Source organism: Callospermophilus lateralis, chromosome 7 (genome assembly GCF_048772815.1).
Source record: "Callospermophilus lateralis isolate mCalLat2 chromosome 7, mCalLat2.hap1, whole genome shotgun sequence".
Lineage (NCBI taxonomy): Eukaryota > Metazoa > Chordata > Mammalia > Rodentia > Sciuridae > Callospermophilus > Callospermophilus lateralis.
The window spans coordinates 81079719-81102971 of NC_135311.1; the positions used below are offsets into that span (position 1 = coordinate 81079719).

The 23253-nt window shown below is 33.8% G+C and overlaps 1 protein-coding gene, 1 non-coding gene and 1 pseudogene across 12 annotated transcripts in view; all 3 read left to right on the plus strand.

The window, feature by feature from the left end:
* Usp33 (ubiquitin specific peptidase 33) overlaps nt 1–23253 on the plus strand; it is a 52212-nt gene that overhangs the window by 4486 nt on the left and 24473 nt on the right. For 3 of the 11 annotated variants that reach the window (XM_076863693.2, XM_076863692.2, XM_076863701.2), the window contains exons 2-12: nt 1671–1733; nt 7929–8005; nt 8554–8685; nt 8862–8915; nt 9358–9420; nt 11026–11178; nt 14128–14230; nt 15384–15453; nt 18516–18629; nt 19456–19534; nt 20791–21211. In XM_076863693.2, the coding sequence (XP_076719808.1) occupies nt 8605–8685; nt 8862–8915; nt 9358–9420; nt 11026–11178; nt 14128–14230; nt 15384–15453; nt 18516–18629; nt 19456–19534; nt 20791–21211 (1138 nt within the window). In that variant the 5' untranslated portion in view covers nt 1671–1733; nt 7929–8005; nt 8554–8604. Of the gene's footprint in view, nt 1–1670; nt 1734–5186; nt 5495–7928; nt 8006–8553; nt 8686–8861; nt 8916–9357; nt 9421–11025; nt 11179–14127; nt 14231–15383; nt 15454–18515; nt 18630–19455; nt 19535–20790; nt 21212–23253 lie in introns of all 11 variants that reach the window. The other 8 variants (XM_076863696.2, XM_076863697.2, XM_076863698.2 and 5 more) reach the window with 5 other exon arrangements.
* Nucleotides 16734–16840, plus strand: LOC143405279 (U6 spliceosomal RNA). Its single transcript, XR_013092002.2, has one exon. It is a non-coding gene; the product is annotated as a U6 spliceosomal RNA (small nuclear RNA).
* On the plus strand, nt 17947–18517 carry LOC143403430 (large ribosomal subunit protein eL21 pseudogene; annotated as a pseudogene).

A 23253-nucleotide genomic window follows, 5' to 3' on the forward strand; every position in this document is an offset into this window, starting at 1 on the left:
GGTATTATTATATACTTGGTATTTAACTCAGGGGTGCTCCATCTCTGAGCTACATCTCCAACCCCATTTTTTAATTTTATTTTGAGACAAGTTGTTACTAATTTGCTGAGGTTGGCCTTGAATTTGGAATTATCCTGCCTTAACTTCACTAGTTGGTACCACACCTGGGTTGACAAACTTTTTCTTCAAGTAGTTTTCACTTGAATGTGATTGATTGCATTTGTTTTTCCATGTTCCTACATAGCATACATAAGTATTTTTAATGACTATCCCTTAATGCCAGTGTACTTTCTTATTAACCCTCTATCTTACTCAGAAGTGAGACTTGGGATGGAAGTTAACATAATCTTATTTGAGCCTCTTATTAGAACTCTGTTGTATTCATATTTTCTCTTTCTGAGGTTTGTCATGATTATTTAGATAATATTAGAATTGACCATGCTTTGTCATTCATTGAACAGAATTTTTTTCTTTGTAGGAAATGCTAATTGAGATTTATAAATCTCAAGGGATTTTATTTGATGTAAGTTTTGCTATATTGCAGCTATGTTTTAGAATGATTAATGTGGCACTGTTAATATTAGATTATTAAAAAAAGATTAGATTCTAGAACAGGTAGGTTGTAGGTAAAGAATCAGCTAATCAACAATGTAGTTTTCTTAATAAAGCTCTCATTAATTAGATTGTTGAGGACCAATGACACATCTTTCTAGAAAGAGGGAAATAAATTATTACTGAATTTCTTTGTTATGGTTTGAGTGAAAAGAATGATTGGGTAAAAATTTTAGGACTGTTTGTGAGACTGTAATCTTCTCATTCTACAAAAATGTTTAAAGAACAAGAAACATGGTTCTTTAAGATGTTTGTTAACTTCAATCTTCAGTGCCTATTACTGAAAAAAAAGCTTGTCAGCAGATTTCATGGGTTAAAATATCTCCACAAATACTGTGGTTTGATTCAAAATGAAATATGTTTTTCTACTTGTTATTACACTCTTCACTGATAATCAGTTGTTTTTTTTTTTTTTTTTGGCTTACCTTTATTGGATAGCAGTTTTCTTCTATGATAATTATGGAAAGATGAGTCATTGTATTCTTGCTATTAATATAATTTTGAAGAATAATATTCAAAATGTTCTTCTATACCCTTGAACTAGTTAAATTAGTTGGAACTGTTAGAATCATAGTCTAAGCTAAAACTATTGATAAATCAATTTTTCTATAATCACAGAATCTTGAGTTTTTAGTGTAAAATGCTGTCCTTCGAAACATTTATGACAGTTGGTCGTCTAACCTGTGCAACAATTATGGAGAACAACTTGCTTCTTTGATAATTTATCTATATTCGAATCAAAAATCTCACAATTGATTGGATTTACAGAAAAGAAAGACTTCCTCTTTGGTGATAATGTTCAAATAATTAGGACACATGTATCAAGTTCTGCAAATTTTTTTTTTTTTGTGTGTGTGTGTGTTCACATCCTTGCTTTCACTTGTTCCTTATAATAGTTATCATTTATTTATTAAATACTATTATCACTCTTTTTTAAGCCCTTTATATGTGCTAAGATATAATGAATGCACTTAAACCAGATATCTACTTTATTCTAAAACATTTTCTGCTGATAATTAAGTAAGAATTTCTCTCTCTCTCTCTTTTTTTTTTTGCAGTGCCCAGGGCCTTGAGCATACAAGGCAAGTGCTTTACCACTGAGCTACATCCCCAGCCTTTGAGTAAGAATTTCATTGTTTCATATATCTTTTATGATCTAGAATCCAAATACTTGAATCCCTTTTTTGTGGACTCATTTTTTTTTTTTTTTAATTTTTAAGTTTTTTGGTACTGTGGATTGAACGCAGGGGTGCACTGTCACTGAGCTACAATCCCCAGATTTTTTTATTTTGAGATGGGGTCTGACCTTGAATTTGAAGTCTTCCTACTTCCTCCTTTTGAATGACTCGGATTATAGGAGTTGCCATTGTGCCCAGTTTAAAGCCTTACTTTACATGGTAGTTTTTTTTTTTTTTTTTTTTTCCTTTGGTACTAGGGATTGAACTCAAGCACTCTCTACAACTAAGTTACATCCTTAGCCCCTCATTTTTTGTTTTGAGACAGGGTCTTGCTAAGTTGCTGAGGCTGGTCTTGAACTTGTGATCCTTCTATCTCAACCTTCTGAGGATTACAGGCATGTGTCACCTTGTCAATTTAGCTTGTTTTCGTAAATACTTTAGCAACTAATGTTTATGATTTTAAGCTTATAATCAGTTTTCAGTAGCCTGCTTTCTGTAACTTTAGTGATATTTTGGTTAAAAATATTGAATAGTTATAGCGGGGCATAGTGGTCTGTGCCTATAGTCCCAACTACTTTGGAGGCTAAGGAAAGAGGATTACATGGACCCAGGAGTTTGGGGCCAGTCTGGACAGCATATCGAGATCCCATCTGAAAATAAACAACAAAAAAGGATTTAGCAGTTCTGCCACATGCTAATAAAGACCTCTGCTGGATTTATATTAATCTTACCTATACCTATTAAATAGTTAATAGTCCTCCTGACATAATTTTTTTTCTCTGTCACATGAATTTGATTTTGATTTTGTGTTTGTGTGTATTGTGGTGCTGGGAATTAAACCCAGGTCTCATAAGAGCTAGGCAAGTGCTCTACCAGTGAGCTATATCAGTGGAGACTGATTTTTTTTTTTTTTTTTTTTTAATGAATTGCTTGAGTTTTTGGAAGAGACTAAGCCATGGAATGACTTAGTTTCTCAATATTAAAAGACTCTCAGTGGGTTACCATGCCTTTATGTATACCCAAAATATTAATAGCATGGGTCCCTGTGCTTTTCCTATATTAAAATTTTAGTATCTGGTTGTCTGCTATGATAGGATGGTAGAGCAGAATTTCAGGACTGAGCCAGTTGTGGTGGCTGTAATCCCAGCTCCTCTAGAGGCTGAGGCAGGAGGATTAAAAGTTTAAGGCTGGTTTAGTGAGACTGTGTTTGATACTGTGGATGGAACGCAGGGATGCACTGTCACTGAGTCTCATAAAAAAAGGGACTGGGGATGTAGCTTAGTGGTAAATCTGGGGTTCAATCTTCAAGACCCTCCCCACCCAAATTGTTTTTTTCCAAGACTGAAACTTGGAGATTTTAGCACTAGAATATTACCCTCCATTACAAGCAGTATCTTCAGAAGTAGTTTTAGAGCTCCTAAAGTACAGATGGGCAGTTGAGCCCCCAAAGCTGTATATTGTAGAGCCAATGAATGCAATAATTTCCATCTGGAAAAAATTTCACTTGATATTTATTGTCACTGTTATGGATGAGAACTTCAATAATCCAGTTAGGATAGATAGAAAAAACTATGTGAGGGCTGGGGCGGTAGCTCAGTGGCAGAGTACTTGCCTAGCACGTTTGAGGCACTGGGTTTGATCTTCAGCACCACGTAAAAATGAACAAATAAATGTATGTTGTCCATCTACAACTTCTAAAAATAAAAAAAATCTAAAAGAACTTTTTATCTAAAATTTATGTAAGATTGTAAAAGTAAGAACAGGTGAGGTACAGTGGCACATGCGTAATCCTAGCTACTTGGCTTAGACTGAGGCAGGACGATTGCAAGTTTGAGACTGGCCTCTGCAACTTAGACTCTGTCTCAAAATAGATAAATAAAAAAGAATGGTGATGGAGCTGAGTGGAAGAGGACCCCTGGGTTCAGTCTTCTATACCAAATTAAAACAAACAAAAAAACCCTCCAATAAAAAACTAACATAAGGATAAAAATGAGATCAAATTATGGAAAAATCTTAATTTCCATGTAAATTTTGGATTTTTTTGTGCTTCCTTGGTGATTCCCAATCTGTGAGCCACAGGCTTGTATTTTTGAGGGAATCTGAGTTTTGTGGGATCCATGCTGTGGACTAAGATAGTTTTCACTGTTTTGTTGTTTAGTATCTTAATACCTATCTCCCCTGACAATTGTGAGACTAGAATGAAAATAGATATGCCTTATTCTATGTGAAGAACACATTCTTTTGATGTGTACTTTGAGAAGGAATTGAAGTAACTAAGAAATTTGTCTTGTCCTCCTGAATCTAAGTACCTTCCTTCAATAAATCCTTGTCAAATATAAGAATCATTTTGTTAACATAGTGAATATACTTAGTACAACTAGATAACTAAGGACCTTCTATTTTCATAGCATTGTATTTAATTATATGGAATACTATTTAGCCTTGCTACAAATTCGTTACCTTTTATTTACATGCACTGATTCTCTTTGAATTCTCTTTAAGTAGCAGAATAAAGAGAACTTAACTTTAGCCTTTTTTTTAACTTGAAACTTAAAAAAAAAATTCATCTTTTTGAAAGTTTCTTTTTAATTCACTGACCCTATTTCTTTCCTTTGAGACAGCATTCAGAGCATTATTTAGAAAGCAGTGAGAACAGTTCCATTTCACTGGCAAGCACCAGAAGTTGTACTTAGAAGGAAATGAATAGTTGGGTTTTTTGTTTTTTCTTATTTGAGATGGGTTTTGTTATATTGCTCAAACTTTCCTAAACTCCTGGGCTCGTGACCCTCTTGCCTCACCCTCTTGAATAATAGAAACAACAGGTGTGTACCAACTGTATACAACCCAACCACTATGCTATGCTTGAAAATGTTTGTTTAAATGCTTTTTTTTTTGGAAGTGGATTGAACCTAAGGCCACTTTACCATTGAATTAAATAAATCCCCAGTCCTTTTTATTTTTATTTTGAGATAGGGTCTCTATAAGTTGCTGAGGGTCTTTCTAAATTGCTGAAACTGGCTGCAAACTTGTGATCCTACTTGCCTCAGCTTCTCTAGTTGCTGGAATTCTAGGCATGAGCCACTTCATCTAGCTTGGTTTAAATACTTTTATTAATTAAGAGAAAAAGGGTTCAGTCCTCACCTTTAGAGATTACGAAAACCAAAATTAGGATATGAGGATTAAAGATAAAACTATTTAATGGAATTGGAAGCAGAGCAAAAATAGTGGAAAGAATAAATTAATCCCAAACCTGATTCTTTGCAAATATCAAGGAACTAGGTAAACCTTTTAAAGAAGGGAAAAGAATTGAGTATAAATATGTAAGATTAGGAAGGAGGGAAATACCATATACTCTTCAAAAATATAGGAGAGATTAACAGAATCATTTTTTTCCAGATTTACTTGAGAATGTACATGTAATGCTATGATCTCAAAAGTTATTTCAAGAGGAAATGGATGGTGGTATAGAAAAATATGAGTGAAATTTACCCAAAAGATTAAAACTTGAAATGATCAATTTCCATCGATGGATTGAAAAGATGATTAGAGACTGGTCCTTGAAAAAGGCATTGTAGCAGATGGTTTTACAGTTGAGTTTCATTTAATTTATGAAGAACACATCATCATAATAATGACGGCTACTCTCCACCATTGATGATGCAAAACTACCCAATGCATTCTCTGATAAAAATGCTACCGAATAGGTAAATATCATTTATGTATAGAAAGACAAAATCTTTAAATACAATACTAGACAATAGAATATAAGTGTAAAGCAACAGATTAATAATACATTTTGACGCATATGGTATATTGCATCAATGCAAGCATCGTTAAGTACTAAATCTGTTAATAAATGGGTCATATCAGCAAATGAAGCAAGTAATATATAGTGAGCTGTGAGTAGCTGTGGAGAGGGCATTTGATAAAGTTCATTAAGACTCCTCTCCCCCGCCCCCTGCACTTTTTTTGATGCTGCATAGCAAACCCAGGGCCTTGTGCATACTAGGGAAGCACTGTACCACTGAGCTACATTCCCAGCCCCATCAAGTCTTTTTCCCCGCCCTTTTGGTAGTGGGATTTGAATTCCTGGTGCTTTACTGAGCTAAATCCCGAGTCTTTTTTTTTTTTTTTCATTCTTTTTTAATTATACATGACAGTAGACATTTTGATATAATTGTACAAGCATCGACCATGTCTTACTCTAGTTAGGAACCCATTGTTATGGATGTACCTAATGGTGGGATTCACTGTGGCCTAATCCTTTTTATATTTTATTTTATTTATTTTTTTTTAAAGAGAGAGAGAGAGAATTTTAATATTTATTTTTTAGTTTTCGGCGGACACAACATCTTTGTTTGTACATGGTGCTGAGGATCGAACCTGGGCCGCATGCTTGCCAGGCGAGCGCGCTACCGCTTGAGCCACATCCCCAGCCCTTATATTTTATTTTGAGACAGCATCCTCCTAAGTTGTTGAGGGTCTCACTAAATTGATGAGGCCTCTGAGGCCTCTCATTAAGTTGTTGAGGCTGATCTTGAATTTAGGATCTTCCTTCCCTGCCTCAGCCTCCCTGGTCCTTGGGATTAGGGTCACTGAAATTAGATTTGCTGGGATTACCACTGCACCCCTGCCTAAAAACATTTCTAACTAACTAAATGGACAAGAAAGTGATAGCAAGTATCTTAAACATCAGAACCATTAAAAATAGGAAATTGGTGGGGATGTCCATGATCACTTTTGTATTCTGTGTTGTATTACCAGTTCTAGTAAATGCATTAAAATGCCAAATTAAATAATTGGTATCAATATTGGGAAATAAAAGGCAAAATTTATATTTTCTAGTATGTTCAGAGAATAGTCAAGGAAACTAAAAGGGAATAGTGAGGAGGTATATTTTGTAACTATAAAATATCAAAATAGTGTCTATAGCCTCTGTACTCAGATTATTATCCTATTAACAGATAGTATAACAAAATAGATTCTCGAAACTCATTGTAAGCAAACAATAAAGAATAAAGGTAGTGTCTTTATTTTTTATTTTTGTGATACTGGGGATTGAACCTGGGGCCTCTGAGCTATATCCTCTAAGCTCTTTATTTTATTGAATTTATTTTTATTTTTTTGAAGAGAAATCCACAGACAAGGATGAGTGAGTGTAATAGTAGGATTTATTCAAGTGTAAATAGAAACAGAACTCTTGCAGGGCTAGAGGGGACCTGATAGGGCCCCTTTTTAAATTTTATTTTGAGACAGGGTCTTGCTAAGTTGCCAAGCTTGAACTTGTGATTCTCCTGCCCCTGGAATACCTGGAATTATAGTTGTGCACCACCACATCTAGCAGCACATTCTTTTCAATGCGACGTTGGACAAACTGTATAAGTACAAGCAAAAGAATAAAATTGGGGTCCTACTCTGTACAAAAACTAACTCAGATATTTTAAAGATTTAAACATAAAGAGTTAAAGCTATAAAACTCTTAGAAGAAAACTTGGGGGGGATAGCCAGGTGCAGTGGTACATGCCCATAATCGCAGCAGCTGGGAGGCTGAGGCAGGAGGATTGTGAGTTCAAAGCCAGCCTCAGCTACTTAGCGAGGCCCTAAGCAACTCAGCGAGACTCTGCCTCTAAATTTAAAAAAAAAAAAAAAAAAAAAAAGGGCTTGGGATTTAGCTCAGTTGGTAGAGTGCTTGCCTCACATGCACATGGCCCTGGGTTCAATCTTCAGCACCACCAAAAAAAAGAAAACATGGGAATGGGTGTGTGGGGGGTGCTGGGGATGTGGCTCAGTGGTTAAGCACCCCTGGATTCAATCTCTGATAACAACAACAACAACAAAAAACAATGAAAGAAACCATGGGGGCGATACTTGGATTTGGCAATGATTTGTTGGATATGTCACCAGAAGCACAAACAAAACTTGAAATGGGCTTTGGTTAAAGCCACATTCATCAAACTCCTTCATGTGGCAGATATTTTGATAATTGCCTGGGATGGGAATATAAAGAAATGGCAAGACTTCAAATTGTTCACATATTCACTGATTGATACAGGAGTAGGCAAAACTACAAAAGGAAACAGGAAGAGCTGTTGCTGCTGCTGCCTTTTTTATTTTTTCCTTTCTTTTTGTTTGAGACAGGGTCTTGCTGAGTTGCAGAGGTTGACCTTGAATTTGTGATATTCCTTACTCAGCCTCCCAGGTTGGTGGAATTATAGGTATGTGCCTCTGCAATGAGATTCATTTGACATTTCTTTTCAATTTTTATTCTAGCCAAAGGATTAATCTTAAAAAAAAGGATAAAAATGCTTCAGAAGTGGGTAATTTGAATTTCCTCCCTTTTATTTATCTATAAAAAGTGAAATTGGGGTTGGGGTTGTGGCTCAGTTTTAAAGCACTTGCTTCACACGTGTGAGGTGCTGAGTTCGATCCTGAGCATTTCATAAAAACAAATAAAACAAAATAAAGGTATTATGTCCAATTACAACTAAAAATATATTTTTAAAGTGAAAAGGGAAGGAGGAAAGATCAGGAAAAGTCATGGAGAACCAATTTATCCATGGGTGTCAATTTAATAAGATGTTTAGATAGAGAAATTTCCAATGTTCAGATTAATTTCAATTATTAAACTTATCTCGGGATGTTTGAAAATATACTCTTGCAGGGAAAACTTGTGAACTTATCATTCATATGTTATTTTTCACTCCCAATGATTTTTAGTATGTTAGCATTTTCTTATTAAAATTTTTGGGTCACTTTTCCGTAGATACTGCCTCATTTGGAAACCTTTGGGAAACAGGAAAAAAATTCTAACAAAATGTCAGCTTTTCGAAATCATTGTCCACATTTGGATTCAGTTGGTGAAATAACAAAAGAAGATTTGATACAAAAATCTCATGTAAGATGTTAATCTTTCTTAAAAAAATCATACTTGGCTTTTCTCCCAAATGTGCATTTTAATAAAATATTATTTATGAATCCTCATTTTAAAAATGTATGATGTTATTAGAGAATTGTATATCTTTGGCTGTGTCAATATAACAAATATTGTCTTTTAAAATTTCCTTTCATTAGGGTACTTGTCAGGATTGTAAAGTCAGAGGACCAAATCTTTGGGCATGCCTGGAGGTATGTGTGTATATATATATATATATATATATTTTTTTTTTTTTTTCTTGAAAATTTTGATAGTATAAATGTAGATCTGAATAATGATAACCAAAAAAAATTTTGACACTTTAGAATTTCATAAATGAGCATAGTTTTAAGACATCACTATTTGATAACAAAATACTAAACTTTAAATTTTGGAAGAATTTTAACTTAGAAGGCTCTTATAGAGTTTTTAGTCATTGAGATATTTTATGCTTGCCTTTTATTAGAGGTGACATAATTTTCAACTTAGAAATATATATTCTGGTTTCATTTTGTACCTGGTACCTTTAAGTTAAATTACTATGAAAAGTAATCATTAAAACATGTAATTAAGATCTGGTTATAAATGTGGTTTTAATGCTATTATACATTCTCATGTTATAAAATATTTTCCTTCTTGTATGATTATTTATAGAATAGATGTTCATATGTTGGCTGTGGTGAATCACAAGTAGATCACAGCACCATACATTCTCAGGTATGTATATAATATATTTTAATACAAAACTTTTTTTAAAAAAAAAACTTGTTTTGAGACAGTGTAGAATGTAAACCTCTGTGTGTGTGTGTGTGTGTGTGTGTGTGTGTGTGTGTGTAAACGCGCATGCATGCGCGTGTGCTGGGGATTGAACTTGGGACCTTGCATATTCTGAGCTTGTTGTGCTCTACCACTGTACCATTGAGCAATACCCATAAGCTCTTTGAGACAATTTTTAAGATGGCTGAAAGAAAGAAAAAGTCAATAGAGTATTATTAATTCAAGATGGCTGAAAGAAAGAAAAAGTCAATGGAGTATTATTAATTCAAGTTTGGTTTTTTTTTTTAATGAGTTAAAAGTAAAAGTGTGTTGGTAAGTAGGGAAGGGAATTGCAAAGAAGACCAATATTAGAATGAACCTATAATTCAGAGAATACTTATTTAAGTATGCATCCAGGTATATTGAGGTGCCTTAATACTCATGGCTGGAATATTAGGAGGTTATGGATTTTGAAATCAGAGCAATATGTAAGTATATGACATGGTCTAGCTAGCTTTATATTTCAATTCATATTGTATTGCCTTTTCCTGTCACCTAACTGGTGTCGTCTTTGTTTTGCTCTGTTTGGTGCTTCCTGTGTAACTCTGGCATGCATCTTTCAATTATTAACATGTTTGGCTTTTTTTTTTTTTTTTGGTGGTGTTGGGGATTGAACCCAGGTCCTTGTACATGCTAGGCAAACATTCTACCGCTGAGCCTCATCTCCAGCCCTGGCATGAACTTTTATAGTATTAGGTAGATTTCACATTCTAAACTACAAGTTTCTCGAACAAACTTGTCTTAAGATGAACAAAGTAAGTCTCAAGAGAATTAATTAAGCCGAAATACTCAGAACTGCAAGGCATCATTATACATAATTTGCTTCTGTGAAGCTAGAATGGTACTTGCTATGTGTGCCTTGGGAGAACAAGAAATTAGTCACTCACATCATTTTCTGCAGGCAGGGCTAAAATTCTTTTGCAGAATTTAACTTGAGAAAGACTGGAGTTTTATTTATTCAAGATCTCATATTCCCTATTGCTTGAGCTGTTTTGCTGTTGTGTGCTTTGATTCATGTTAGTTTTGTTTTTTTGCTGTTCTCAGTTCCTAGAATAGTTACTTGCTATTGTCTGTCATTTTTTTCTCCTTCTTTCCCTTTTTGTTTTTTGGAGGGGGTCGGGGGCAGTGCTGCGTATTGAACTGGAGCCTCAAATGTGTTTTTTATCACTGAGCTGCATCCCCAGTTTCATTATTTCTTATATTCTACTTACTTGCTGACTGCAGAGTAGTCTTATACTTTTACATTTTCCCATTTATCTTTATATAATGAATAGTAGGGGGAAATGGGTTATAGAGTAACTTCTAATGGATTTAGGTATTGTTACTATTCACTATGCTTTAGCAGTTTATTGGAAGAACAGTTTTTTTGAGTCTCTAGATTAGCTCTTTTGGGTATATCACAAATCATCAAAGGCCAGCAGTTTATCTTCTGTGATCTTTTGAAAAAATATTTTCAAGTATATCTAATTGTGGTTCCTCTTCTCCCTCTCCTGTGAAATTATACAGGAGACAAAGCATTATCTAACTGTGAACCTCACCACTCTTCGAGTCTGGTGTTATGCTTGCAGCAAAGAAGTATTTTTGGATAGAAAATTAGGAACTCAGCCTTCATTGCCTCATGTAAGACAACCTCAGCAAACACAGGAAAACAGTGTCCAGGTAATTTAAACCCATTTAGTTAAGATACCAAATAGTTAGCAGTTTAAAAAATTTTCATGTGGTTGAAATTTGAAAAGGAAACCTTCCTAACCTACTCATATTCTTAAAATGTCTGCAATGTGTCATTTCTCCTTTTTGGGAGGAGTATAGAGTGATAGATAAAGATGAGATTGAAACCCACCTGTCAGAAGATGGAAAAGCAGGCCAGGCATGGTGACACACGCCTATTACTTCAGTTATTCGGGAGGCTGAGGCAGGAGGATTGTAAGTTTGAGGCCTGCTAGGGCAACTTAGACCTTATCTCAAAATAAAATACCAATGAAAAATATGGGAAAAAAAGTAAAGTATTGATTAAAAACAAATAAGATGGAAAAGTACCTAATGATCTGAAAAGAAAATGATTTAAGTATTTATTTTATTTCTAGCAAACCTGATTGTAGGATGGTAGGCCTTCTTTGCTAGAGAATGGAAGGTACTAATTCAGTTCCCTTTTCCTTATTCCCTCCCCTCTCTACCTCCATTTTTATTACTGTGAACGTTTTACTAATTATTAAAAACTATATAGAATATAATGAAATATAGTATGTCTTAAATTAGAGATTTTTCTCCCTTTGGATCAAGAGACTTAGAGTACATGTATAGACTTGTGAAGATTGATCACCTAATTTTCATAATTTCCAGTCATATAAAAATAAGAAAAAGGAAATTATAACAGTTAACTTCTAACTTATTCTGTTTATCGTTTGATTAGATTTGATTAACCCTGAGGCTTCTTTTCCTTATGTGTATTGTAAAAGTTATGTTGCATTTGTATATTGGTTCCTTTCTTTATGTGTGTGTGGTACTGGGATTTAACCCAGAGGTATTTTACCACTGAGCCACATCCCCAGCCCATTTAATTATTATTTTTTTGAGACAGAGTCTCATTAAGTTGCTGAGGGCCTTGCTCAGTTGCTGAGGCTGGCCTCAAACTTGCCATTCTACTGTCTCAGCCTCCTGAGTCTCTGGTATTACAGGAGTGCGCTGCCATGCCGTGGTTCTAAATTTGTTCTTGATGCCAACTCAGATTTTTCTGTTGTATCTTTGTATCACATTTTGATGCTTGACATTTGTGACAGTAAATTGCTTGCCTACACTATAACCTAAGATAAGTAGATTTTAGACAGGGAATGTTTGTTGCATTGCCAGATTGACATTGAATGGTTCCAATAAATTATCACCATTACTATTTCTTCCGCAAGTACCTACTTATTATTCACAAGTGTTTAATATATTTCAAAAGCTTTAATATTTTGAAAATAAGTTTTTTTTAAAGAGAGAGAGGAGAGAAAGAGGGAATATTTTTTAATATTTATTTTTCAGTTTTTGGTGGACATAACTTCTTTATTTTATTTGTATGTGGTGCTGAGGATTGAACCCAGCGCCCCGCACATGCCAGGCAAGCGCGTTACTGCTTGAGCCACATCCCCAGCCCCGAAAATGTTTTTTTGATTCTTATATTATTAACAAAAGTGTGATGTGATGTGCTGACTAAAATTTTAATCATGTAAGAAACTGATCACAGTTTATAAAGGCAAAGTTATTATTAGCATTACTTACTAAAAGTAAATTAAATAAGATATCTGTTCCCATTTTTTTTTTATTTTTTGGTTGTATTGGATCAATACCTTTTTATTTATTTATTTTTATGTGGTGCAGAGGATTGAACCCAGGGCCTTGCATGTGCTAGGTGAGCGCTCTACTGCTGAGCCACAACCCCAGCCAATCTGTTCCCATTTCTGCCAAAATAGATTAAGATTGAAAATTCTAATGAATTTTGAATCTGGTAGAATAAGTGTACTGATACTTAATTTCATACAGCTTCCTGATGAATTGGAATATTTTATTATTTAGAAGAAAAGTTATTTATGTAAACTTCTTTAGAAGTGCAGAATTTATAGGCTGTTTGAATTCAGTTCACCTAAGTATTGATAAAAAAAATTGGAAAACTTGCAAATGTCATTAAGATTTTTTCAGATTGAAGTGAACATGTACCATTTTTATAAAACAATTATTTTATAAATACAAGCGAAAATATGAAACCTATTCAATTTTCAGTATCTATAGATATCAGAAAGTACAGTAAAGATATAAGTGGGTGGGTATAAGTACATATGCCTGCACTGGGAAGATGTGATAAGGCTTTTAAGTTGGAGATCCAGAGTACATGCTAAATGCATTATGGTATTCCTGTCCTCTATTTGATTGTTGTTGAATGAGTTCAGTGTGCCTTGATCTTATGATATTAAAAGACAGATTGAAAATTCTGTTCTTTATGTGCACTTTCCTGATATTTTAAACTTTAGCTCAAATTTTCTTTCTTTTTTTTTTGGGGGGGGTCTTTCTTTTTAACTGTAGGCTAGCATTTGGCCAACAGGTCATCACTTGCAATGTGTGAGTTAAGCCAATTCTTGGGAAATAATGTTGGAATTTTTTAATTTAAATACTTTTTTGACTAATAAGCATAAGAGTGTGCAAGCTTAGTAATATATATTAAGAAAAAATATATTGGAAATCTACAAATGTTGATTTGTTTTGATGAAAAATTTTGCATCTTTTTCTTGCAAAAGTTAGATCTGAAAATACAATGCAGGATAGTACGTTTTGGAGGTCTTATTTTAATTGAGATGATATTACTCAATTATTGAGTTTAAATTTAGGAAAGTCAGTTATAAAAGGTAACTTTTTATTCAAGTTCAAATATTAATAAAACCAAGATGATATGCTATTAATTATCGTAGATGTGTATTTCCTTAAAAATTAAATGTAAATTTTAGAATAATTGCTAATACCACAAATTCTTAGGGTTCTATTAAAATAACATCTACTAGTAATTGTATAAGTTAAAATTAAAAGTTTTTTTTTTAGCCTAAGGATTTATTCAATTTTGCCATATCTTTTTGCTATAAGGATTTTAAAATACCTAGTAACACAACACTGAAAACTCCTCTGGTTGCTGTATTTGATGATCTGGATATAGAAGTGGAAGAAGAAGACGAACTTAAGGCAAGAGGTAACATAATTCTCCTGTGTAACACCCCTTTTTTGTTTGGCTGCTTGTTACTTAAGGAAAATATGTAGTGTGAAAATTTCAAAATTTAGAGGTTGTGGGAATGGAGATAATTACAAAAAGAGAGTTCAGAAACATGTTCTATTATGTATTTGGAAACAAAGCAAACTTTTGGTTTCTCTGGAATCACTTTACCAAAGCTGGGATCCTAATGACTCTTTTACAGTTGGGCCTTATGACCTTTTGCTAATGTGCCTTTTGATATCTATTTGAACAGTAGTTCTCAACTCATTTTTAAATTTTTAACCTGTCAGTTGGTGGGGAAATATTCATGTATCCCCTTAGAACTTCTAAGGGACAACATTCATTTGGAAAACGAGGTGATTATGATAGACCTTTGCCCCACTCACTCCCTTACTTCAACCCCTACATGAGAATAAGTCTCACATTTTTTGTGTTCTTTTAGGTCTATAGCTCATGGTAAAACTTCAAATTTTCTATTTTATAATTGTTTTTAGTGTATATTTAGTATATATTAAAGTAATAAAATGAGGATTAACACTTTGTTATAAGTTTAACATTACTAGAAATAATATATATTTCATATACTTCTGTTTTAATCCATTAATTCAGCCTACAGTATTATTTTATTGGATACTGTTGACAACTGTTACTAATTCAGCTGTGTTTTAGAGATTCTTAGAAGTTTAAATTTCCAGGTAAGAAATGTAGTTTTAGTGACATAGTGTTTGCCTAGCATGTGCACTGAGCTTCATCCTGCATCTCTATTTCATCTTTTAATAATGTGATAAAGTAATGTAAGTGAACTTGAGTGTAAATGGAAGGCAGCTATGCTCACCATTCTGCTGCCTACTGTGAACTTGAAGATTCATGGAAGAGAGAAATTTATCCAGTGTCTGCTTTATTGTCTTGGCTTGAACCACAGAAAATTGATGTTGTGTAGTTTGAACTTTGGCAGTTTTTTATGGCTCAAGCTAACAAATACTGCTTTAGTGTTACACATGGAAATGGAGAGAAAAAAGATTTTTATTGTTTCTCATTACATGAGTTTTTTGCATTGTCATCAAACTGTTTTGATGACTAATTGAATATCTTTTGTGTTTTTAAATGAGGACTTTATATTTTTTCCCAATAGGTCTTACAGGTTTGAAAAATATTGGAAATACTTGTTATATGAATGCAGCTTTGCAGGCTCTTTCTAACTGGTAAGAAGTCACTTAATTTTTTTTGTGTGTGTGTGCATGTGTAGTTTTAAAAAGTTACTCTTTGAGCAGAAAACAATGCTATTGCAATAGTAGATTAACTCCCAAAATAGAGTAGGCAAAGATCTGGATTAGAACACAATCCATTGTTGTTCAAATGGGGTAACTGTGTGCATGTCTATAGTTTTCCAACACTTTTGGTCCTGGCATAGACTATAGGCAGTTTTTTTTTTTTTTTTTTAAAACATATAGAAAATAAAGAGCTTGAAGTAATTAATTCCTCAGATAACTTTTAGTTTAGAAATCCTATGAAAATATTTTTTTTTCCCCTAGAAGTGGAAACCTCACTAAGAAAGCATTCAAAAAAAATTTTTTTTCTAAATCATACAAAGTAGAAAGGGCAGTTATTACTCTTAGGTGTAGAGGTATTAAGTAAGGACCAGAATTCATAATCATTGATTTTGACGTTATACTGGATTGAATTTTAGAATAGTGATTGGAGACTAAACATAAGTATATTTCTTCCCAGAGTAATCTCGTTTTTAGTACTCATAACCCTCTATTAACACTTTACTGTTAGTTCTCTTATGTTCCAATTATATTATGTTCCATAACCCAATGAAATAAAAAATAATAATTTTTATTAAATGATCAGAGAATACCTCTTTGATGAAGTGAGATTTAGTCTGGAACTTGAAGAATGAGTATGAGCTGGTTGTATAAAGGGTAGGGAGAACATTCAGCACAGAAAGATGAATATTTGGTAAGCAGCCTTGACACTTTTGAGGAACTGGAAGAAAATTTGTGATAGGAGTATGATAATCGTGGGGGTAAATAGCATGGGTCCAGGTAACATAGACCACATGAAGGATTTAGGTCTTATGCTTAGTGAAGTAAAACAATTGGAGAATTTTTACAATGGATAGCTAAATAATGCAGTTTACATTTTAGAATGATTGCCATGTGGATAGTAGATTGGAGGGGGAAGAGAATGGAATTTGGAAGACCACGTAGGAAACTGTAGTGATTTAGGCAAGAAATTGTGGTGGCTTGCACCATCTAGGGTGGTAAGAAAAGAGTGGATGAATTAAAGACATTCTTATAATGATTGATTGATATGGTTTGATTAGAGTCAGTGGACAAAGGGAGGAGACTATAAGGTTAATAATGTAATTATATGATGAAAGGATTGTAGGTTGATTTTTTTTTTTTTTTTTTAATACTCATAAGAAAGTGTACCACAGAAGGTTAAATAATTTTGCCATGGTTGTCAGGTCATTAGTGTGCTTGCATAACCAGTATATATACTAAAATTGGAACAGTACAGAGAAGATTAACATGGCCCCTGTGCAAGGGTAATACACAAATTCATGAAGTGTTCCATATTTTAAAAAAAAAAAAAAGATTACCAGCTTATAGTAAATGTTAGAGTAGATTCAGAATCTGGGATTTTTGTGTGTACATTTGTTGCTGTAGATCTTTTGTTGATTACTGCACAATACCAATTCCACAAATTTACTTTGCATTTCTTCGATTTCATTGGGAAAGATATGGATGATAAAATTACAATGTTGCAAAGGATAATTTACTGGCTATCCAGATGTCTTCATAGGGTGGTCAATTTATTGCAGGTCTGGATCTGGTCCTTTTCCAATTTCCTGTAACTGAATAGAATCATAGAAGCTAATCAAACTCTAAAAGATTGTTAACTTGAGTCATCAACATCATCAACGTGTAACAGTACCACGTAGTAGAATGTAGAAGGAGAAGGAAGAGATTGACTTGAAAGTTAAATTTCAAGCATGTTAAATTTGAAATGGTAACAGCCATCATTTTGAGCATTTGCTGTAAATGGAGTTTAGATAAGTTGGTTGACTTTATATAAATATGACCATCACTGGAGTATGGGTGGGAATTTCAGATTGTCCAAGAATAAGAGTATATTTAGGAAAGAAAAATTGTAGCATCCTTTATATATACTAAAAATATTTTTATGGGGGCTGGGGATGTGGCTCAAGCGGTAGCGTGCTCGCCTGGCATGCGTGCGGCCCGGGTTCGATCCTCAGCACCACATACAAACAAAGATGTTGTGTCCGCCGATAACTGAAAAATAAATATTAAAATTCTCTCTTTCTCTCTCCCTTTCTCTCTCTTTAAAAAAAAATATTTTTATGTCTCAGAGCAGAAAGAACAAATAAAATGAGAAAAGGAGTTGTCTGAGAGGTAAAGAGAATTACAGTGGTCAAGAGAAGGTTTGTTTAAGAATGAAGGGGAGTTACCTATGACAGATATTACTGAGAGAGGACTGAAAGGGCATTAACTGGATCTGGCAGCATGGAGGAATGATATGGTTCAGCTAAATCTGATTTGAATGGGTTGAGTTCCATAAAAGGAAATAATCGATATAGGGATGTATGTGCTATCAATTCATTAAATGACCAAAAATTAATCAGTAATTTGATTCTGCTTTCAGCCAGATCTGCAATCTTCCAGTAACTCATCAAAATTACAAACACAAAGGACAAGAGGAAAGGCACACAGTATATGTTCTTTAGGTCTTTTAGAACACTTGGAATTGTTCTTTTGATCATGTACGTGAATTTATAAAGGTGATATTGTAGACATTAAAGGCAGGGGTACTATTCAAAAAGGAATGCCCCACAGAGGTTACCATGGCAAAACTGTCAGAGTCTACAGTGTTATCCAGTGTGCTATTGGCATTGTATAAAACAAGCAAGTTAAAGGCAAGATTCTTGCCAAGGAAATTAATATGCATATTGAGCATTTTAAGCACTCTTAAGAGCTGAGACAGCTTCCTAAAATGTAAAAGAAAATGATCAGAAAAAGAAGGAAGCCAAAGAGAAGGTATCTGAGTTCAGCAGACGTGCCAATCTTCTGCACCTAGAGAAGCATGCTTTGTGATAATTAGTAGAAAGGAGTCTGAACTGCTAGAACCTGTTTCCTATGAATTCGTGGCATAATAGTTACAAAAAAATTAAAATACACTTGGATTGTTAAAAAAGAAAAGCTTGATTCCACTCTAACCTTTCTCTTTTTTTAATTAGCCCACCTTTGACACAGTTTTTTCTTGATTGTGGTGGACTAGCTAGAACAGATAAGAAACCAGCCATTTGTAAAAGTTATCTCAAACTAATGACAGAATTGTGGCATAAGAGCAGGTATGTACTTTATTTATTTTTCTTATTCTATTTCTAAATGAGTATTATAAATATTAAAAGGATGCAGGCCTATTTTTTGGAATGGGAAAAAGTAGAAGATAGACATTCATGGCAGTTCAATTAAGTTTCAGGCATGTTACATTTGAAACTTAACACCCAAATAAAGGAGTGTTCAGTTTAAAAGTTTAGAAGCATCTGGAGTGCTGAACTGCTAATACTGCTATTACCAAAATTTGTGAGTTATAATGCAGGAGTAGCAGTCTCACAATGCTAAAATCAGACCATGGATATCTTTATTTATCAGTACTAGGGATTGAACTCAGGGGTACTTTACCACGGAGCTGCTTCCTCAGTTCTTTTTTATTTTTAGAGTCTCAATAGGTTTCTATGGCTAGCCTTGAACTTGTGGTTCTCCTGCCTCAGCCTCCTGAATTGCTGGGATTGCAGGCATGCACCACCACACCTTTATGGATGTCTCCCTGAATGTGTCAGTTTGTTCTAAAGTTTAGTAATAGGGCAATAATATTTACTGTAGTATATTAATTTTGTTTTAGAACTATTCAGGAAATTGCATTTTTGAAAAATACAGTGAAATATGATAAAAAATGAAATATGATCATTTAATTGAGAAAAGAGCAGTACAATGTCACTTAAAATATCAGTGATAAAATGTTTTGATGAGCCTGTGGAACATAATGCTGGATAGTTTTGAATGAGTTTTTTTAAAACATTAAAAACACTTTTCAGTTTATCAGTTTGAGTTTTTGATTTTTAATTTCTAAAATAAAAATTAAAAATTTCTTTTTCAAAATGATTTCTTCCTCAGGCCAGGATCTGTTGTGCCTACTAATCTATTTCAAGGAATTAAAACTGTAAATCCAACTTTTCGGGGGTATTCTCAACAGGTAAGTCTATTGCTTTTCATTCATAATTTTCATAATCCTTAATAAGTTTGGAAAAGGCTGTTATGCTTTTTTTATTTGTCCTTTTTTTTTGGTTATTGCTCCTTGTGTCTGTATTTGCCAAGAATGGTAACCCTTTATCATGTTTATTGTTTATATTTTTACAACTTTCAGTTTTGTGATATGTGTATATTTTTCTAGAAACTTTGAGTGTGGGTAAATGTGTATTTCTTCTAAGTGCTTCTAGTTTCAAGTTCCACATCCAGAGAGCAGATACATTTTCAATATTTTATCCTTTTATGATTCATTACACGAGGCACTTACTTTATATTGCAATATGACCCAAATTTTATTTTTATTTGTTTCAAACAGCTAAAAAATTGTACCAGATTGTATAAATGAAAGAATTCCTATCTGATTAAAAAATTTTTATTTCTTTGTTAATTTTTTCATGCTTATATTAATATATGTCAGGGTCTGTTTCTGGTCTTTGTGTGGTGTTGCTGTACATGCTAGGTAAGTTCTTTTCCACTGAGCTATACCCTTAGCTGTCTCTGGGCTTTCTAATTCATTTCATTGACTGGTCTTTTTTTGGATTGTTATCATGTGGCAGTTTCAATTATTGTAGTTTTTAATAATATCTTTAATATTTATACATGGTCCTCACACTTTATTTTTTATTACTATCATTCTTTTTACTAATTTTTTTTGGGTGTGTGTGTGATGATGGGGATCAAGCTCAGGGCCTCACACATGTTAGGTAAGCAACCTACTTCTGAACTACACCCCTAGCATCCTCTGTTCATTTTTTCCCATGCAGATTTTTGGGACACCAATGATTATAATTTGGTGCTGTGAGTTAGGGTCCAATAAGCACTTCAGTTGATCAAGGAGATACAGTACAATATTGGATAAAGCTTAAGCCAAACTTATATAATATTCATGTTTAGTATATCTATCTGAATTCTGATTATCACATGAGGAATTCTGATTATCACGTGTTTTCTATGTCATTTTCTATGGTTTATTAATAGCAGCACTAATAAAAGCTGACATCCAGATCATCTTTAGTTTATTGAAACTTCTGTTTTATTTATATAACTTTTTAGAACTCAGTGTTTTCCATCTCTCTATTGCCATTCTACACAAATTGTTATTTCCTTAATTTAGTGTTCTATATTTAAAATCTATGTTGTATATTTTCCTTTAAGTTCCTATATACACATAATAAAATTGTAACTACCTTGTTGATATATTAGGATGCTCAGGAATTCCTTCGATGTTTAATGGATCTGCTTCATGAAGAACTGAAAGAGCAGGTCATGGAAGTAGAGGAAGATCCTCAAACCATAACTACTGAGGAGACCATGGAAGAAGAAAAGAGCCAGTCAGATGTAGATTTTCAGTCTTGTGAATCTTGTAGCAGCAGTGATAAAACAGAAAATGAAAATGGCTCCAGAAATGGCTTTTCTGAAGATAATAATGAAACAACAATGTTAATTCAGGATGATGAGAACAATTCAGAAATGTCAAAAGATTGGCAAAAAGAGAAGATGTGCAATAAGATTAATAAAGTAAATTCTGAAGGAGAATTAGATAAAGATAGAGACTCTGTGTCTGAAACACTTGACTTGAACAACCAGGAAACTGTCAAAGTGCAAATACATGGCAGAACTTCAGGTGATAATTTAATAATTTGATCATGAAAATGATAGTATTTCATTTGTAGACAATGAGTGCTTAAGTAATTGTTATTTTCTAATTAGTAGACTTAATTTAGTGATATTTGCGTGTGAGCTTTAATTTAAAGTCACAAAATTATGGCACCTGAGGATAAGAGGAATTTTGTGGGTTATTTAATAGTGTAAGATCGTCATCTTACTGGGCATAGCAGCACATATCAGTAATCTCAGCTACTTGGGAAGCTGAGGGAGAATTGCAAGTTTCAGGCCAGCCCAAGCAACATAGGGAGATCCTATCTCAAAGTAAAAAAATAGAAAGAACTGGTAATGTAGCTCCAGTACCATAAAAGAAATTAGTCATATTCATTTTGAAATAAAGATTCATCAGAAATCTAGTAGAAAATTGGGCTCCTCAGAGTTTGGTATAAGCTTTTCTTTTTTTTTTTTTTTTTTTTTTCTTTTTTCTTTTTTTGTTGCCATGTTGGAGATCAAACTCTGGGCTTTCATATATGGTAAGCAAGTGCTCTACCACTAAACTACATCCACAGCCTTATTATAAGCAAATTCTGTTGAGACACTGGAAAAATGCCAAATAACCCAAATTACAATTTTCTAGTTATAGACACTATTAGTTTCAGATTGCTGTCATTGATGTCATATCAGATATGTTTTAATGTAGCAGTTCAGTAAACCCTGTTACAAGAAATCATGCTATAATATTGCTCAGTATTCCTTTGAGAAGGAGCAAGTAGCCAGATGATAGTTAAATTGCTTTGCATATTACATTCATCTCTCTCTCTCTCTCCCCCTTTCTCTTTCTCTCTTTCTCTCTCTCTCTCTCTCTCTCACACACACACACGCACACGCACACGCACACGCACATATACAATTGAATCAATTAAATCCAGGGACCCTGAGCACTGAACTACATCCCAGCCATTTTTATTTTAATTTTTTAAATTATTTTGGTGATGCTGGGGATTGAACATAGGACCTTGTGCATGTGAGGCAAGCACTCTACCAACTGAGCTGTATCCCTAGCCCCTTTTTATTTTGTTGAGACAGGGTTTTGGTAAGTTGCCAAGGCCTGGAACTTGTGATTGTCTTGCTTCCCAAGTCACTGGGATTACAGGTTACGTTTATGTCTTTAAGAGGCAACTTGTGCTGGGTATGGTGGCACACACTTGTAATCCCAAGGGCTCTGGAGGCTGAGGCAGGAGGATTGCAAGTTCAAGACCAGCTTCAGCAACTTAGCAAGGCCCTAAAGCAACTTAGCAAGACCCTCTCTCTAAATAAAATACAAAAAAGGGCTGGGGATGTGGTTCAGTGGCTAAAGGCCTGTGGGTTCAATTTTCAGTACCCTCCTCCCCCACAAAAAAAGAGTAAATTTGTTGTAATGTGGTATTTAAGATAAATGACCACAAATATCAAAAAGTTTGTCTTCTGTATAATACTGAAGAGTGAGAGCTACTAAACAATTTGTTTAGGTATTCAAATTATTCCGAAATTTGTTCTGGAGGAATAATATTTCCTTAGCCTTAAGAAGATTTAGGGTTCTCCTGTGTATATTATGTATACCTTCTAGTCAGTAAAATTAGGAGTATTATCCTCTTTAATTATATTGACCTTGTGTAGAAGTTGTTTCGTCAATAAATGTACAAAATTTCAGTTCTGAAAGACGACCTGTACTGCTGTCTAGCCCTTTCTTGTCAGAAGCCCTAATAAGCTAATTGAAGGACATAGTGTACTTTATTGCTTAGTAATAGATTTTTTCTTTTGTACAGTAACTAGGTAATGACTTAAATTGGGGTTTGATTGTTTATATACTTTTTATTTTTTTTTTTAGTTATATATGAGCATAATATTTTTATTTTGTTTATTTGTTTTTATGTGGTGCTGAGGATCAAACCCCGTGCCTCACATGTGTGAGGCAAGTGCTCTGCCACTGAGCCATAACCCCAGCCCTGATTATTTACATATTTTAAAGCCTTGATGAAAAAATGTGACGAAGACCATATGGTATGCAAAACCTAAAATATT